At 38.4% G+C, this 19,933-nt stretch overlaps 1 protein-coding gene across 1 annotated transcript; it reads right to left on the reverse strand.

Annotated features, from left to right (window-relative positions):
- Window positions 1–339: 339 nt before the first annotated feature.
- Window positions 340–19,819, reverse strand: BBS7 (Bardet-Biedl syndrome 7; the record flags this gene model as incomplete). The annotated part of the gene is made up of 19 exons (XM_080343934.1): window positions 340–476; window positions 1,419–1,542; window positions 3,015–3,118; window positions 3,232–3,341; window positions 3,619–3,783; window positions 4,723–4,862; window positions 7,108–7,173; window positions 8,206–8,280; window positions 9,749–9,941; window positions 10,483–10,585; window positions 12,282–12,366; window positions 13,248–13,378; window positions 14,671–14,787; window positions 15,740–15,812; window positions 16,499–16,685; window positions 17,272–17,447; window positions 18,232–18,290; window positions 19,290–19,359; window positions 19,784–19,819. 19 exons carry the CDS (start codon window positions 19,817–19,819, stop codon window positions 340–342), a joined length of 2,151 nt encoding a protein of 716 aa, XP_080200060.1.
- Window positions 19,820–19,933: the final 114 nt, after the last annotated feature.

Raw genomic sequence — 19,933 nt, forward strand, 5'->3', positions numbered from 1 at the left:
AGTGCACGTAGCCTTTAACAGGTATTTGGCATTTATATTGAAGTTTTCTTCAGCTATGAAGAACATTGTGTATATAGAAACCTCACCGATTTAACACAAGTAACAGCTTATATGAACTGAAATTGACTACTGTACTCAGTATCTTAATAAATATGAATAAAAAGAGCTGACAGTACAGCAAAAGATTAAAATAGTGTTTTTCTTAAAATGTGTCTTTTGGACTTGATATTGAACAGCCTTGATAAAGAAAAGGAAAGGGGAAAAGGGAAAGGGGAAAGGAAAGGGGAGAGAGGAGAGGAAAGATAAAAGAAAAAGAAAAATTACTTTGCTTTTTCCTTGTCAGGCTGCAGACTCAAAAAAAGCAATCAGTCCATCTTGATCACAGCCATCCAGAATTTCCAGAAGAAGAGGAACTTTTGTTTTCACATTGGTGCCTTTAAATTTAAATTTATCTATGAAGAGATCTGTGATCATACCTGCAAAGGTAAAACCCCAGGATTTAGTACTGGCCTTGTTTTCATTATGAGGTGTCTCTACTTTTAACTTGTTATGTACCAACTATTCTAGCTGATTTCGGGTTTACATACAAGACTCTTTTTAAACAACAACTTACTTTTAAATAAATGAAAAAACACTGTTAGAACAGCCCTGATTGCAGCTTCATTCCCACGTGTGTATTTCTGCCTTGAAATGACCTCTCTCAAGAGGAACCAGCACAGGACGGGTGATGAGGACTCTGCCTACGCTGTATACACTGAGACTTATTACAGCTGGTGCCCAGCAGTGATTCTCCGAGCTGAAAGTTGCACAGGGAACACCAGAGGTTCCAGAACTTCCTTCACTAACTTCAATCATCTCCTGAGAGTCTCCCTTCCCACCCCACGTGCATTTTTCTGAAGTTTTGTAGAGCTTAACCACTCAGACCTTAATCATTCATTGAACTTGGATACATTCTTGAATGCCATCCTGAATTTGAACATGATCCTTAATCATGTCCATAAAGACAAAAATCAAAATATAAAAAGCTGTCTATTAAACAAAAAGCAGAAAAGTCACTTGCAAATAATCGTGGTATTTTCATTCTCAGTGATAATGCTTGTGATGCCAAATCGATTTTAGAAGTTCTCAGGTGAACAACTCTTGAGAACCTTTAGAGAGTCACTCCAAGTCCGTAGTAGCACACAAGCCATTTTCAATATGCACGAGGTTTTACTGTCACACCTTTAACCTTCAGATCTCTATAATCAAAATCATAATGTAAATATGCAACCTTGACATATATATACTTCTATACCTATCGTTGTCCTGAAGCTACCCTAGCATACCCCCTACTGACTTCATAACTATGACAGCCATGTCCAGGGTGCTCTCTGGACATCAATTTGCATTTAAACAAAACATTGAATTGATCAACAAACCATAAAGTCTCTCGAGATGTGCAGGTTGTTTCTTGTATTCCTCAAGCAGCTGATCTGCCTCTTCCAGAATGTTGCGGTATTTTGGTAGCAAGAAGTCCACGTTTCCTTCATGAACTTGTAATTCCTCAAAGACATTTTAAATCGTTAGAATTAAGAAGAGTTAAGTATTATAAGAGCATAAAAGGAAGAAGTGAAGCTTGGGTCTGGCAGGAGAAAGTACTTCAGAGACAAGACAATCTCCTTCTAAACTAGCAAGAGTTATTTTCAAAGTGGCTCGTTTTCCAGTCCTCTAGCGAAACTCCGGATGTTACTTGTCAATTCACGGACTAGATTCTCCAAATCCTGTGTATTACAGCTTCCAGCTCTCAGGACCACCAGAACAGGGTCACTCCACAGCCCAGCCCCTAAACAAGGCTCGAAGCCTTCACCATGCCTTCCTTGTTAGAATAACTAAGTTCCTAGAAAGTATTGCACATGCTAAAAGTCCAAAGATAACAGTAAACTCTGGAACGATCACCCCATTTGTGACAGAAGAAACTTTTAAAGGCCTCTTCTAAAACGTCCCAGTCTGCCATCAGACCAATTTAAGATGGGCAATAGTATAGATCTTTTTTTCTCCACAGAGAGACTGTTATTTTCTAGATGAAACATAGTTATTTTATGCAGTGTGTGTCTGCTGGAACAACTGATTTCATCAATTGCCAGATTATTTTACTGCCTATGAATAACATATTATCCAAATAATGAATGACAAAAACTTGTTAAAGGAGATTTGCTGCCATAAAAAAAAAAGCCTAGAACAAGAACTAAACACTTTCTCCGAGATGTGCAACATCATTATTACTGTACAAACATAACACCCATTAAGAATAAGTTCTCTATTATTCCCTACCTCACCGGTTTGTGAAATCAAACCCAAGTAAAATACTTTTAGGGATAATAAAGATACACACTGTGTTCATTGGTAGATAATTTTTCTCTAAGTAGAGTTCTGACAACTACTATTTGATTCCAAAGGACAAGAGAGAATCAGATGTTCATTTTCATCTCCCCTCTGCCTCAAAAAAATACACCAAAAGAGATGATAGCAAGTTTCTGATGATAAAATCCTGGTTGTTGGAAAAGTTCGTGAACTGAGACAAGCTGCCTAACAGGTACCTCCTGAAAACTAACCGTGTTAAGCAAAATATTAATAAACAGATAATTCAGAAATTATGACACGCTGGGATTAAATTCCATAGCAAGGAAGTTTCATCTGGCATGGATGATCATCCCCAGATCTAAAAAACTTTTAATAGTGGAAAGAGACAAAGAAGGAACTGGAAAATAACAGCAAGCAAAAAGAGACCATTACATGATAGAGCTGGCTGCATTCTACTGTCTGATTTAGTCAGTAATCCTACATGACATCCATTAGTTCCATAGGCAAATGGGAATTTTACTTTAAAGTCTGTCTCCTATTTAATTAAAATACATGTCCTTGGAATAGAAACGAACAGGTACCACTATGAAACGCATCTGACTTGAGCCACACAGCTTGGTATCTCACAACATAATCCTCAATAAAAATTCTTCCATGGGAGTTCAGGTACTTACTCTCAAAGCATCTATTAAGTGAACCTTCTTGGCCAACAGCTGCTGATACTCTAATTTGGGGTGGATAAGCTTTAATGTGTGCCTCACAGATTCTTCATTTACATCTAGTAGGGAGTCAAAAAAAACCCAACCAAACAAGAAAATGAATAATACATATTCCATTTATAAAAATATAAAATTAAGTCAAGAAGAACACAAAAGAGAAAAAAAGTTTTACCATATGATATGTTGAGATTAATCTTCCTTTTAGTAGCCTCTTTGGAAAGCACATCTTTTAGGATGGATATTGTAGAAATGTTGTCAGATTTAAAACATCCCTCACCTTTTCTATAAAGGAAGAGAAAAGCGGGTTTTGGACCAGCCTCAAGAAAAACTCTATTCAAGCTATGGATTGCATCACTACTGGATAGTGATCACCCCGGTAATGTTTAACAATCCTTTTTAAGAAAGATTCCTGTTCTCTTTAATGGGAGTTTTGATGGGGTTGGAGCTTGAGAGGGAACAGTAGGATGTGCATGAAATGATGATACCCACAGACTGGTCAGGAATGAAAAAGACAGATGCCCCAGCATAGTCACGTTGCGCTTTAGCAACTGTATTTTACCTGTAAGTACTTTCAAGCTGTGTACCCAGGAAGGTGTTGTGAAAATAAAAGGTGATACTCTCTCCAGTGGGAGTCTTTTCAGGCACTTCAGGCAAGCAAAACACAACCCAGGAGTGAATTTCAGCAAAGCTGAACTGGCCTTTGAGCGTCAGTGTATTCATGGGCCTGTGACATTATGAAATGAAAGAAAAAATGTGGTTAATCGTTATAAAGAAAGGGCACTGTCAGTGCACTGGTTATCCTTATGAAAAAGGTTGGTTACATGATTATTTCCTTTTAACCAACATGCTGTAAAAACGCAGGTATCTTGCTAAGTAGTTATGTATTGCTGATTACATCTGCTTTTCTGTATTTCAAGACAGAAAGCTATGCATGCATGCAAATTTTCTCTCATAGGAGGCATGTCAGAACTGGATAAGAAACTAGTTGGAAGTTTCTGACATGTCCCTTTTCAAGTTGTTAAACCTGAAACTAATGTAAATAACTGACAATACAACAACTGAGCCTCAACAGTCTCCCATGCTGTAAATCACAGACCTGTCACTTTTATCAAGAATGAGGCACAATGGAATATGTTTGCACATCAAGTGAAAGCATTTGGTAGCGATGCTTCAGTTTTGTTTTAGAACAAGCTGCACCTCGGTGGCAATACGAGATGTTAATTGGGGGTAGGGAAAATCAAATAGAAATTGCATAAAATAATAGGGTCCAAACAGAGAGAAAGGGGAGGGCAAAAAAAAGTCTCGGCTCCGTTTTGGGGCCAAATTAGCTATGGGAAAGAGTTACATTTAAAGGGTGGAGGGCAGACGGAGACTGAAACTAAAGACTGTGGTTGCTAACACAGGAGAGTTTCCTTTCTACCACACCCTCGGCTCTTCCCACACATGGGGCTGCGCTATAACCCATGCCAGTAAAATGAAAAATAACTGCTAAATCTGCATTTTCTAACTGATAAAACTGATGAAAAGTGATAAAATGGAACTACAGGCTGCTCAAACTTGTAGGTTAGGAATTACACACATAAGTTTATAGAGTAAACATTGTTTCAACTGGATTGTGTGAGTTTTTCAAGAGAAAAAGGCACTGATTTTTCTTTGCAAATACCTGTCATGGTCAATAGAACGAGTTCTCTGATGTAGCGAAAGTGGTTTAATTTGATATTGATGAACTTGGCAGGTTTTTGGTTGAATTCTTGGTGTTACGTATGCTTGAAGCGTCCCATACTGTCCTTCGATTGATCGAACCTGCAGAAATAAAAGTAGAACTCACAAACAAGAATAAAAGATTAAATCAACCACCATTTGGAAATTGGTGGATATTCGACCTTCAAAACATATTAAAGAAAAACTGTAGATTTTCTGCAGTACTTCAAGAATACTTAGAGTACTATATTTACTTGATAGTGCAGATAAATAGAGCGGATCAAGAATGTTTTAAAACTAGATGTAGTAGCGTCCAATGAAGTGTTGCTATATTAGATGAATGAAATATTGAGGAAATAAAACCCACTAACTTACTTTCTGATTAGTTGAAATAAAAAGTCTGTAACTTGATTCTCATTCTTCACTGGTCCTATTTACTCGTCTTTTTATTTTATTATGACAAAAACTATATATTCAGTAGCAGCTGGCATCAAAGAATTTAAAAGAATAAACAAAATTTCAAAACAATTATTCATTTCTTTGTAACAATGGAAGTTCTTCCTGAGCTATTTTTGGGAAACAAGCCAGATTTAAGTCCAGTTCTCAGCACACCCAACAAGCAGGATGCACAAACACATCCAGGACACAGCGTGCACTCCCCACACCTCTGTGGACACAACAACGCACCAGTCACCTCTGTGCTGAGATCAGTTCCATAGGCTGCACTAAACCCTCTGTCACCTGCCAGTTACACAGAACTGACAAGAAACAAGAGTGTGTCCCACTGACAGCACAGCCAGGAAAGTTGGCAGAACAGCTACTGAAACAGCTTCATACGAGCAAAAGAGCAGACTGGGTTTCAAGTACTGGTTTGCTTTATAACTTTGATTACATCCCATAATTTATAGGGTCTCAGGAGTCAAAAAGCAGTGTTTTGCAGGAAGACACTCCCTTCAACATATTTAATAAAAATAAGTTAGTAAAGAGCTCCTTTGGAAATAAAATCACCAAGACTTAGAAGTTCTATCCTTTTGCGTGTGCATAGATGAAATACAAAAAAAGAACAAACTCCATGTGGCAGGTGTAAATCACCGGAGATCCTCAAGATCCTCAAGATTCTGCTGCGAGGCGGCAGCAGAACCTCTGCAGATCAAATCCATCACATCAGGACCCAAATGCAAGAGTCACAGTACAGGGTTTGGATGACACACAACAGCAAGTTTATAATTTTATTAGTGGGAGAGTAAAAGAAACCTTCTTTTTGTGTATCATGAATGCATATGATTTGTTTTCTTTCATTATTTACTCTTTACCCAGTATTCTCAATAGTAACGGTGGCCAGGGTCATACCCCTAAATTCAAATAAGAGAACTGAGGCACAGGGAGATGAAGTGACCTGCTCAGAATCAATAGGCACACTAATCGCCTTTCTTAAGAAGAGGACCCGAGAAACAAGTCTTAGTTCTGCACACAAGGTCCATTACTGCAATGTCACCAAAAAAAGATAACAAGCCCAAACTTCCTCACATTTGATGCAACTTATGCAGGCTTAAATTTCTAATAATAATCTTTTGACTGAGAGTTTTACATAAATTAACATGTATCGCATTAGGAGGCTGCAGTGTTAGGTGACTACATAAAGAGAAAACCCAGAGCCCATGCACATCTATGTGGGGTTTTTATGATTCCTGTTCTCTTTAATGGGAGTTTTGATGGGGTTGGAGCTTGAGAGGGAACAGTAGGATGTGCATGGAACGATACCCACAGACTGGTCAGGAATGAAAAAGACAGAAGCCCCAGCATAGTCATGTTGGTTTTCCATAGTCATGAGGGTTTTCCTAATCATTATTTCCTTCATTATTTCCCCCAGTGGTGGCCAGAAAATGTGTGAATCTGGTGAATCATTAAAAATAAACCCCAAAAGACCCCCGTAAGCATGGAATGACCAGATTTGCTTCCTCTCCAAAATACAAATTCAGTCTATATTCCCTGGTTTCTTCCTGGCATAAATTCCCTCCAACACTTCCAAGGACAAACTGTGCCAAAGATTTCCTTCCCACACCTCTTGTCACTTCAAGTTCCACACAAGTATTTTTCAAGTATTTTCACAATCTGTGATTTCCCCACTGCTTTCATCTGACAGACACTCCAGAAGGACCCCAGAAACCTTTAGAAACCCTACAGACAAATATAAATGAACACAAGCCCCAGACTAGAAGGTTCTCAGGAAACAACCAGCATTAGGAAGAGGAATGATCATTTGCTCAGGTTAAGCAGTCAGTCGACGTAGAGATCTCTCCATTTCTAAGCATGAATTTATTATGGAAAAGATTTTGGAGCATTTTACCTTAAGCTCAAGTCTCGTAGTATTTGCTTGGCATCGATAAGTTGCAAGAAGAAAGTTGCTATTTGGCTGTAAACAGACAAAAAAATGCAAAACAGGTCTGTGGATGCACAAATGTTCTACAAGGCTGTTTTAACTGAAGATATGTACAGGAAAGTTTTTGCTATTTATGTACAGCTATTCTACAAAAGTTAAATGCAAAAAAGTAATCTTTGGTTTCCTTGAATACTTCAATTAATTTTCATGATGATAGCATTTTTAAAACTTCCCTATATAAGGAAAAATCAACCGAAGCCTCTTATAGTTGTTAATATCACCATAAAAATTATACAGATAGCCATTTTTCATCTCAAGAATACATCTGTAAACCTACCCCACTCATCTGCACTGTTAGTCCAGCACCCAAAAGCTAAAGCAAGATAGGTAAGAAAACACACCGAAAAACTAGTAACATAAAAATAACAATAAAAAATGTTCATTTCTGAAAACTCCACTGTAGACCAATGATGTGCAAATTTAGTCCTTTAATCTAAAATACTTAGAGGATCATTACAATGAAAGACTTAACAGAAGATTTTCACAATGCTAAGATAGTTTCTGGATTTTCCCTCCAGCCTGAAGCATCATTAGTAATTCTGTAAGTGGTTAAGTTTATAATTATCATATAAAAAAATGCACTTAAACATATGACTCCCCACACAGCAGAATTTTTACGTCCTGAAGTGATTTTTAAGAGACACAGAAAAAGAATGTTCCTCACTTAAATTAGTTTGAAGTAAATACATGTGTGACTGGCAAATCTAGAGAAGGGAGCAATACTGAACGGGTCTTTCACACCCCTGATCGTGCAGGAAAAAGCATGAGAGCAGGTGTTCCTGGATCCTTTGGCACATATTTAGCATTGCCCTGTGTCAATACTTGCCACTAACTCCAAATTCCGCAGTATCTGTGATGAAGCTAAGCTCTCCAAAATGACCAAAGGAGTAGTTTAACTCACTATATTTAAAATTGTAAATATATACATCCAAATTCTATTTTAATATACAATATTAAAAGCTTTCATCATGTGATCTCTATAAATATCACCCTTTTTTCACTCACCTCAGAGTCACAGCTGCTAAAACTAACAACAGCAGAATTTTTATCCACATCCAGCAAGTCTAACGGGACATCACTCTGCAGCACATACGAGGAAGGAAAAATAAAGAATAAAGTTCCTCAGTAGCTTCTGATGCATCTATCCCCTAACTGTCTTCAATTATTTTAATAAGGGAGAAACAACGATCACTTTATCCAAGAGGCAAAACCCAAAAGACACACACCTCACTGCTTAGCGTTTAATCCCAGAGTAACACCATGGTCTTTCTCTTACTCCCCTATGGAGTCCTGAGCTCCCGCGTGGCTGGCTGACAACAACGAGTAACTCTCTTAGTAACTCTCTTTCAAAAACGTATGAAGTATATTAATGACTCAAGTGTTTCAGTGTTTTCATAGGAGGTTTGCAATATTCATTCGGGAAACCAAGAATCATATCAGATAATTATTAATGTTCCTTTTACTTACAAGAACACCTCTGACATGAATCACTTCTTATCTACATGTGTTTTCACTGGAATTAAAATTAAATCTAACATTGTTTGGAAAATGAGATTAAAGGGTATTAGAATGATTAATTACTTGTGACAGGAAACATTGATAAATATGTAACATGCTTCCTAAAATAAGATTTTAAAACCACTTTTATCATCTTCTGACAGCACAGGAATACCAGATACCGCTTTATATTTCTTTACAGAAAAAGCGATAAGTTCTAAACTCCACATTAAGTTCAGGCCTAGACGAAACAATTTGATTATTCCTCACTGAGCAATGGGAACTGCAGATACTATAGAGCTGCAAATTAACTGTAGCTTAGCATTGCTCTAATAACATCCTCAATAAAACTAAGATTTTTATTAAGAAGCGAATAATGGAATCCTGCAGTAGTTCTCTCCCATTTGTTATGGCAAATTCACCTAACAAATCCCTCCTTGCCAAATTTTTCGCTCCATGCATATCTCAAAAGGAGCCGATTCAGTACCAACACTCTTTCTGAGTACCAAAGATATCTGAACATTAATTTCAGCTGATGCAGTAGAAGGAATAAGTAATTAAGGTTGCTCTGCTTGGCACGAGTATTTATCACCAACTGCATACAAATCAGATGCTCTTCCACCTTGAAAGTGCACAGGTGGCCCACACCATTCTACAATTAATTTTCCAGTAAATGGCACTTAACTGGCAAGTGAGAATCTGCACCTAATTTAAGATTTACTGAGTTAATTGCTGTTTAAATATGGAGGGACATGCAAAAGCAAACATAAAAGTTACGTAGAAACCTGCTAGTCCAGTAGGCATTTTAGTCTATTTTGGTAGCATAACATTGCTCTGTTCAATAAAGGTTTAAGATATATTTGTTTCCAAAGAAGCATTTACAAGTTACTTCAACCCTGCAATGCTATACGCTTCAGGTTCCTCTTGTAACAATTCAGACATTTAAAACCTCATGTATTTAAGGTACTATAATTTGGCTTTTTAAACTGGAAAGTCTCTGAATGTTTTATTTACAGATCAAGAAAGCCAACAAGAACAAAACTACACTCACCTGTACCAGGACAATATCTATAGCTGTCTGCACCTCCAAGATGAGGCTGTAGCTGGCATCATCCTTATTTAATGTAAACTTATCATTCACACTAAACGCAGGTACTGATGAAACAGCAGTACTGGACTGAGAAGACTGCTGGTATTTTTCACGTTCCTGAAGTACTTTAATCTGTAAGTGTTCCAATTCATTCCTAGAAAAGGGAAACCACATATGTCTTTTTTAAAAAAAATCTATAAAAGCTACCCTAGAAATTAAGTATATTAAGCTTGCAAGGCAATCGTGTTTATCTTCTGTCCACCATTTTCCCACCGTAAGTGACGGCTGATCCCCCTTCCACATACACAACCAAGACGAAATATAAAATACAGAACATGAAAACATAGATTCTATTGCACTTTGCCAAAAGAGATTTCTATGAATCACAGGAAAGGACAAATTTTTCCTTCAAGAGTCTAATGCATTTTTAATTATATGCCACTTAGAAGCTATAAGCAGCACAGGAATCTTATCTTGCCGATACTGAAGAAAAGGCATTAAGACATCATCATGTACAGTCAAGATAGAAAGAGGCTGTGAAATGAGGCTGCTATTCATTTCTACTTCGAAAAGGCTTGATTCTACTTCTAGATACATTAACGATACAGAAAATCCAGTGAGATAGGAAGGAAAGAAAACATTTCAGCTTTTAACGTTTCAATTCTTCCATTTAAATTTCTTTCTAGTGCAATTACCTTAAGGACGAAATCTTGCTCTGCATTTCTTGACTTAATTTTAGTTCTTCAGCTGATCCACCTTCTCTATGGACAGGTTCTGTAGTCAGTCCTGTCAGCCAGCCTAAACCAATAGATGAAGTTGTTAGATTCCTCATAAGCTATGAAGAAAAGTCTACATTCAGCTTTTGTATGTGTGGAATGATGCTTGTTCCAGGTACTGGGTAGATAGAATCATGACTTAATTTAATCCTTTCTTTGAAGGATTAATGTAGACACTGAGTATGATTTTTATGGGTTTCATTCTTAACTAACAGATTGAAAAACACTACTTACTCTTTCTCATTTAGTACTTCAAGCAATAAATGCCTCTGTGGCACTGTTTAACCAAGTGTTTACATTTTTTCTCCCCTCTGTTTCTCTGACAAAACCTTGAATAATCTGCAGTACTATAGCTGAAAACAAAACAAAACAAAGCTATGCGATGTGTTTATAGCAAACTGTATGTTGCACAGTGTGTTTTGAGATTGAATGCTGCCAGTTAAAGTGAAAAAAAAAGTATTTTTGCTTTCTTAACTACATTTATTATAAAAGCAAATACTAACTGATTATATCCTGACACCCCAGGAATGATATGCAGACTTGAATGGGTGTTTATAGTTCTAGTTACCTCATCTAACGCACGCAAACTGTAAGGCAGCATTATTGTAACATGCACCATAGAAGCTGACCTGTCCACAATCTTTCACATTCCTCAGCTATCCACTCCAAATACCAAGAAAGCCTAATAACAAAGCATGAATTTTGAAAAATAAAGCCAACCAAACAAAAAAACACCATGTAAGTCGTCCACTGCCAAGCTTCAAGTGTAACCTTTACTGCTCTAAGCACTATTTTTCCTCAACTGTCAAAATCTGCTGGGCTGCAGCCACTGCCCATGAAAATCCACGGGTGAATACAGGGGTTTGGTTTTTGCTTTATTCTGTGATCCGTAGATCTTTACAATATTCCCAGAAGCACTAAAAGAAGCCGCAAAGGACTCCAGCCACAGCATTGCTGCAACCTGTCAGACCAAAACAATTCATATGAGGTGAGGTACAAAAACATTTTAATCATCCAAAGATGATTTAAAATAGATACTTGAACACCATTATTTCTTAATAACTGGCTGAGAACTGTATCTTGCCAGAATACGTGCTTTTGAATACGAGTGGTCTCAGTAGGCTAATTTTTTAGTACTGAAGACAACTGAAGACAGGGAATGAAGAACGTTTTGGGTGCCTGCAGTTAACACCCACAGAATGTTTATCGTGGCCTTGGTGATAGTGACGCCAAGAGCTCGGATCCCACAGGGAGGCTGCTGAGATGCCTCACATGGGGAAGCTTTGTTTTCTTCTAAAACCCATTTAGAGCCCTATGAAGTGGAAAAGGAAGGAAATTATATCAAAAACTGTAAAGAAAAAGAATTAAAAGGATAAGCAGGTCTATCAATGTTGTTCATTAAAAAAAAACCTCAGTCATTCATTCAGACATACCACATTCATTATTTCATCACAGACAGTAATCTACACTTGTGAATAACGAGCGACTGTGTTACACCAGCAGAACACATTATATCAATATTTATAATATAGTTTCAGTGTAGGAAACATTTTTTGAACTTTAAATATTAAATTAGAACAGATCCTTTCAACAAAACATTATCCTGGTTCCAATCAGGACAAAATGTTAAGAGGTGTGGGCTTCACTAACAATATAGCCTGCTTCATATTTATCATCACCATATGCAACATTTATTGAGTAAATGATATGAAGCTTACCTGAGTACGTGGATGCTAAAATTTCATCATACCCGTCTTTTCCTACACAGCCACCCTGGATTGATGCAATGCTCTCAGATAAAGCCTTCAAATAAATACATTCAAGCAGAGGGAAATATCACTGCACTCATTTAAGAAGTTTTGGGGTTTTTTCGTGGGGATTTTAAGTGTTTCACTCCTCCTTCAGCTGCATCACAAAATATCTACGTAGGTGCACAATATCTAGACCCACAAAAGAGTTAATCTGGCTGATGACTTTCACAGATAAACTGAGCTGTTTTAACAAATGTATTCCAGTTCTACTGTGCATAACAGAGACACTAAAAGGCAGTTTAAAGCAACAAATGTACAACATTGTTCCAGCAGGAATTAGGGATCTGACCAAAGGGTAAAATATTCACTAGGGATCAGATCCCTATTTTAACAATTCCTAACTGAAGTATTTATGCTCTGTAAAGTCCTGAGCACTTTCAGTCAACACAGACTATAAACAATATGGGACTGGTTTTTGACAGAGTGAGCAGCATTTATTAAATTTCACTCATGAGAAACTTCAATAGTTAACAGAGTCAGAGCTTTAACGCACCATAAGCACCACTTTGGTTTTTGCTCAGACTGGGACCGTTTCTCTGTCTGGCTCTTAAGTATTAGGGCACTGCTTTGAAGTTCATACTGTGGACATTACAGAGCAGAGAAAGTAAACAAAAACAAACCAACCAACCAACTACCACAATTCCCTCCACCCTCCCACCGCCCCCCTCCACCCCCCCCAAAAAAAGGACTCACAAAGCCAAAAAAAACCCAAACACAAACAAACAGCAACACCTATACACACAAAAGACCAAACTATACCTCGCCACACGTGTTTTAGCAGTAATGGTCTTATAAATAAATCATGTTTTGAAACACAGAACTTTTTAAAATTCGTTTTTCCAGCAAAGAAGAGTATGATAAACGGGGGCTTACATGATCATATCGAAGGACAGGATCATCTGCACTCTCAAAACTATAGATTTCTAGTACTCCATCATCTCGTCCAATGAGTAATTCTTTAACTCCATCTCCCGTAATGTCAAAACTATCAATACATAAGATACCTAATGAAAAAGAAAACAAAACCATTTACTTCATCTTTGTTTATGACACAATAACATACAGGCCACACTAAACGACATAGAAAGTGATCCTTTGTCAGCTTTCAAGGTTTTATTAACGCTGTATCTGGATGAGTCCACTAGAGGGCTGAAGTTCCTCACCTGTGCCTGAGTTTCAGGATTGTACAGTGGGTTTTGCAGCAACCAATTCCAAATCAAAACAGCACGGTTCCCTTGGTGAAAAGCACCTAGAGACCCCTTCTGATGTTCCCATAGCTTACTTTGGAGGGGTTGAACCTCCCTCCTCAAACACTCTGCCATATGAACTATGCCTGTCCACACCACTGTAACGTTACAAGCTGAAGAGGAAAGCGTTCTTTGATTCCTATAGTTGACTTAAAGTTATTTTCAAACATACTGTGAATTCTGGGTAAGGTGACAGAAAGAGGGTTCTGACTCATGCCAGACCCGGACTGTGTTTGCACTGCTATGCAACATGTTAGCGGATAAACCCACTACTAACATACAGGGAACAGAGAGTTAGGGTCTGGAAGAAGGAAAAAGCACCCAGAGTTTGTAGAATTAATATGAAAAACAAGATGGAATTTAACTGTTACAACCCTTTCATATTTCATATGAAGAGAAAGCACATGCTACGAAGCCTTTTAAGAAAATAATTTAGCAATAGCTTTTATGAGATCATTAAACTAAATAATAAACATACTGTTCCTGGTCTTCTGTACAAACGAAGAAGGGCTAATGAATGCTGCAGAAGCAGCAAACCAAGGCTAAACCAGGGAAAGTACTGTGCCGTGCTCTGACCAGTTAAATCTCATTGTGGAGCTTTAATGAAAGTCTTACTCCATCTTCAACAAAAATCTGGATTTAAAAAAAAGGCCTCTGAGGGAAGATGCTATCCTGGGACTTTAAGACCACTGAACATCTGAAAAATCTTGCAAGTGTATTTGCATTTAGAAATAGTCGCCAAAACAATAAAAACCTTGTGACCGTGTTTGAATCAACATGGTTTTACAAATGGCACCTTAAAAATATGGTAAAAACAGAAGTATACTTAAGTACTGGAAGCAGTACACACAGAAAACCCAAAGAAAACCAAACTGATTAGAATAATTTATAAGAAGATGAAAAGAATGAAAGAGAGCTTACTAATATTAATATCACACAGCTACAACATGCCTCCAAAGTATCTACAAATAAGACTTCCTGATAATTATACTGGTAATAAAGCCTCAGCTATGCTGGAAGACTAAAGAGTGAGAGACTGAGACACATACCTCCTCGCTTCTTTTCATTTCCAATTTCCCACTTAGGTATAGGCTTGGAACCAGTAATCTGGACAAGACCCAGTTTACCATCAGAAGTTCCAAACACAATTTCTTCTCCAGAATCACCTAAACGCATAAATTGAATTTAGAATTGATAAAAGCAAGTGCATCCATTTCAAACACTTGAAAATATCATGTAGTTACACTCTCCAGCCCAAGGGAAAAATAAAGCACTAACATTAATGTTGTGTAACAGAACTGTCAGGCTTTAAAAATAAAAACAAATACATGTAAAGCTGCACCTGTTCTGTTAATTTCTTCACAGCTAATACTCTGCTGTGTGTGAATGCCCCCCTGCACTAGAGTTCTGCCAAAAAGCCGTTCATAATCCACTACTTTAAATTTCAGCCAAGATAGGCTATTAAATCACCTTTACAGATGAGAAATGAAGAGATTCATTCAGAACAAACATCCAATAGAAAATGTTGTGCCAAGACTTAAGCAAGTAAAAACAGCTTTTCCAAACCAGCTCTGAATGTCGTTGTCACACAGTCTAACTGAAACTAAATTAAGCACCAGATTAACACACTAAAGGGATTTCTATTAGGTCAGCACAGATTAGCAAAATGGATGATCTAACTATTTTAAGCTGGATCCTTCCACAGTCTTGGTTTATGTGAACTCTACTCAATATTCTCATCCATCCATGGACAGATGCAACCAGTGATTCTAGTTATGGAAAAATCCATGTGTAAGAGAAGCCCAAACCCAAGAATTGGGCAAGGACCCCAAAAGTTCAGTTCCTCTTTGTACAATGAGACCACCTTACATCTCACTGCTATTGTAAAAGGCTTTCAATTAAATGTGAATATCACTTAGAACTGTCCGAAACAGTCGTATGTCGTATGCATTTATTTGTATATAAAAAATGACTTCACAGAGTCAGTTTTCTGCTGCATTTTTAACATCAGCTTAAAAATCAAGGTAAAATGTAATTAACAAATATAAGCAATAAAACTGTAAAAAAATACAGTAGAATAACATTATTTAGTTATGTGTATATTCAAAATCTTGTTACCCCCATTTCCACTGTTTAAAGCAAGAACAGTAGGTGGTCCAGGAACTTCTACTTCATACAGTAAATCAGATCCCTAAAGACAAAGTGAAATACCTTGAATGAGTTTTGACACAAACAAAGAAAAAAACACAACCAAAGACCAAACGACCAAACCTGAAAATGAAACAAAAAAAACAATCTACAAAACCAAAACAAACAGCCCCACAAACATCATCACAAAATAATTATGGATTAAAATAACTGATATGCTTCACTTATACAAATTCCCAATACCTATGGAAGAAACATTTCTAAGCCAAGACAGAGTAAAGTTTATATAAATAAAATATAGAATTCTTAAAATGTGTTGTTATTAAAAATAATCTGTGAATTTGTCTGACAATTTAGTTAAACCGCTTAATATCACTCGGACTTGTCACAACAGTAACTGGTGAGAGCAAGAATTTCAAACTGATAGACTTATACATTTAATGCCCTTAGGTGAGCACTTTTAGTCAGAAGAGACCAATTTGTTATCTACCTCCATCTATGAATTCCAAAGCCTATTTATAGTGGTTTTATTAATCCTCATTTTGCAAGTTTATAATCATAGTTTTCCTTTAAAAATAAAAGTACCAGCATTATAGACAGTAACACTGCCAACTGAGATCCATGCTTATCCTTATAATATTTAAGTCATGTTGATACGCTGATTCCCTAAAGAATTAGTCCAATTCTAAGGCATAAATTCATAAAACATAATTAAGCAAGTAGTTTAACCTGTAAAACTCTGAGGACTCTATCCTGACATGCAAGTACCGGTGTAATGCAATTCACTTTATCTACAGGAAGGCAGAGAACATCATTGATTTTATCTCCTGATAGGAAGTAGTTCTGGTCTTTGCAGTCGCAGTAATGGTTATAGATATAGCTTGCACAGAGGAAGAGATCCGCTCCTGAAATATGCCTGGGAAAAAGAAAACATGTCCTGTAGCATTTTCCCAGCATAGTAGCTGCGACAGTCTTTTAGCCCTACTACATGCATGCAGCACTACGTGTAGATTTGAGGCATTACTGTACCCTGCGAACTGTTCCAGCTGTTTTAAGAAAATGTTTCTTAAAAATGCTCTAACCACGTGCTCTCTATAGCTCTCAAATTTCCTATGTTGTCTTCGCATCCCAAGAATACCTTCATAGAAATGTCATTAATATATTTTGATGACACTCATTCTTCTCAAGTCAGCTGATGTAAGGCAACATCTTACACCATGATCCTGCTCTGCTACAGAGACATGAGACACCACAGCAGTGACCCCCGCTCTGCTCAGCTGCACTTGCAGGGATGCAAGCGTCTTCAGACCCTCCCCAAATTCCCTACACCTCCTCAACTTCACCAGGATCTTCTAAGCTCCTTTCCACATGTCACGGCACAAGCTAAAGCTGGGCTGACACTTAGTGTTACCAACGAGCACACAATACAGCAAAAAATTATTTCAGAAAACTCATTAACAATCTGCTATGAATATGAAACGAATACAAAATATTATACATACATAGCTTTGATGCTTTCAGTGAGGTTAGTTTCAAATGAAAGAAATTGCTTCCCTCTTTTCGTGAAACCTCTAACTTCTGATCCTGTAGCCACAAAAATTTTCTCTTGTGGTGTATTAAGAGCTCCTCCCAGCTCCAATCTTGCAATTTTTTGGCCTGGCAGTGTCTTGAACACCGGCTGTAAATAGAACAACAATTTTCATCATCACAAGATTATATTTGTGGCAGTCTTTTAACACTGTTCTTTAACTTAGCTCTTACAGAACTAAGGATACCAGGGGTTATACACAGACAAAAATGTATCTGTACTTTTCAGTGTCACAAAGAAGTTAAGCATTTATAAGTCACTAAATACAAAAAGCTGTAAAATATAATAAACTAAGACTTTATTATTACAGTGTTATTCATCCATAGAAAAATTTTAGCACTATTGGTAGCTATAAAATTAAAACACACATACTCCCTCCCTCTTACATGTTGTATTCTTATTCCAGACAACTACATAGATTTGTATGGCTATAGAGTTCTTATGAGCTGGCTATGAACCTCACCAACAGGAAAAAAAGAATAAAAGGATAAATTTTTATTAAGTTGTGCATAAGTCTGGGCTCATAGAAAGCAATTTGTCAAAATCATTTCAGGTGACTGACTTAGAGAATCACTGCAAGTTTTTGACCAGTCACAGTAACTGAGTATGTGTAGAGACTTAAGCCTAACTAAACTGCAAACCAAAAAGGTGTCAAATTGACTTTTTTTGTGATTGCATACACTAGTGTCTGACTCTATGCGCTTGTCCACACATGAAGTCAGCAAGCCCTGATCGCAGATGGGTGTCAGTCCACAGCTCCACCTTGAGAGCTTCCACAGGTCTCTGACTTCCCATGTCAATAAAAGCAGACTTTCAAACTTCATTAGGAAGAACACATAAAAAATAAAGCTTTAAACTGAACATTTCCACTTACCACAGCTTCCCCTTTTTTTATGCCAAAACATGTAATGACCCCATCTTGATCTCCAACAACTACCTTCAAAAGTATAACACATCATTATTTTCTATTACATACATTCTATACATATTTTTTAAATAATACTTTCCTTATATTGATCATATTTTTCTGTATTTAAGCACTTTAAATTCTGCAGTACTTGATTTACATAGTTGTACAGGAATATACTTAGAAAGCCAGATAAACCGCTACAGACAGGACACTAAAGCTTAAGAACAACAGGTGAAGTGACAGCATTTACAGTCCTTTTTTGGCTTCTACTTGTAAATGTCAGCTGGAACACTCCAGAAAGGATTATTTGGCAAAGAATTTTATTTGAATACTGAGAATTTACTATCAAAACAAAAAACTAAACTGTTTCTAATGAGTTTTCCTAACTAAGTTTCCTTAGCTTGAACTTATTATAAGGAAAACTAAAAAAATAAACCTTCCACCTGTATTAGTGGCAGCAAAACAGACAAATATGCAGGAACATGTGAAATATCTTACAGACAGTCATCTTGAGTTACTGGAATGACCTCGACCAAAATAGAATGAGAAAACAGAATGTTTTTGTACAAAAAAAGATATTTACAATGTGTTAGCCAAACCGCCAGAGCACATGCAAAATTAAGATTAAGTAAACCAATCGCAATATAACTTTAAGCACATGAACAGGTAGCATAAGCCAATTAAAACAGAAAGTTAAACGCATGTATAACAGCTACTAATGTTGCGGAAATAAAGGGTCTGTTGGTTCACCCGCACCAGGAGTCCGTGTCGTCAACCCCTCGAGAACATCCTTGTGGTTTCAACAAAGCCTTTGGTTTTGAAAATCCCTTATTGGTTCGGGAAGTTTTCCAGAAACAAATTCAGACTCTTTTTTTTTCTATTTTTCTATTTTTTTAAAGCTTTTCGAAAAAATTTGGTTCCGAAGTTTGTCCCTACGACACACCAAGTAAAGCAACTCAACAGATAAGTCCCACGCCCAGAGTTCACACCACAGCGGGACACAAGTTCCGTGCAGAACCCACCGACCTTCTGCGTCGCTCTCCGGCCCGAGGCGGGAAGCAGCCTCATGGTCTTCTGAGCTGTGACTCCCACCTGCGCGGAGACACCGCGTTGGACGGGGCAGCTGGGCCCCGCCGCTCACCCCGCGCCGCAGGACAGGGGGCTCAGCCCCGCCGAGGGGCTCTGGGGCACCCGCACCCACATCTCAGCTACCGCGCCGCAGGTCAAACCGGCCGCCTGCCCCCACCGGCCGAGCCCCACGCACCCCCGGCCCGCGGGGGCAGCTCGTCCGCCCCGGGCGCGAAGCCAGACGCCTGCTGGGCCCGCCGGGAAGCGCTTTCCGTCCCCGCTGCGCCGCCGGGAGCACCAGGACCCTCCTCCGGCCTTCGCACGGGCTCCGCCGCCCCTCAGCGGCCGGCCTCCCGCCCAGCGGGCCGCCTCGCCCCTCACCGCCCGCAGTCGCCGCCGGTGCACCCCGCTCCCCCGGTAACGGCGCCGCGGTGCCGCCCAGGCCCACCTGCAGGTAGTCGACGCGAGCCAGGCTGAGCTCCATAGCCACGGCGGGCAGCGCAGCTCGCTCCAACCCCACAACCCCGTTACCGCGGCAACCTCCGCCGGCGGCCAGAGCTGCCTTCCCATTGGCTAGGTCTGACGGTGAGGGGGCGGG

Source organism: Nesoenas mayeri (genome assembly GCF_963082525.1).
Source record: "Nesoenas mayeri genome assembly, chromosome: 4".
Lineage (NCBI taxonomy): Eukaryota > Metazoa > Chordata > Aves > Columbiformes > Columbidae > Nesoenas > Nesoenas mayeri.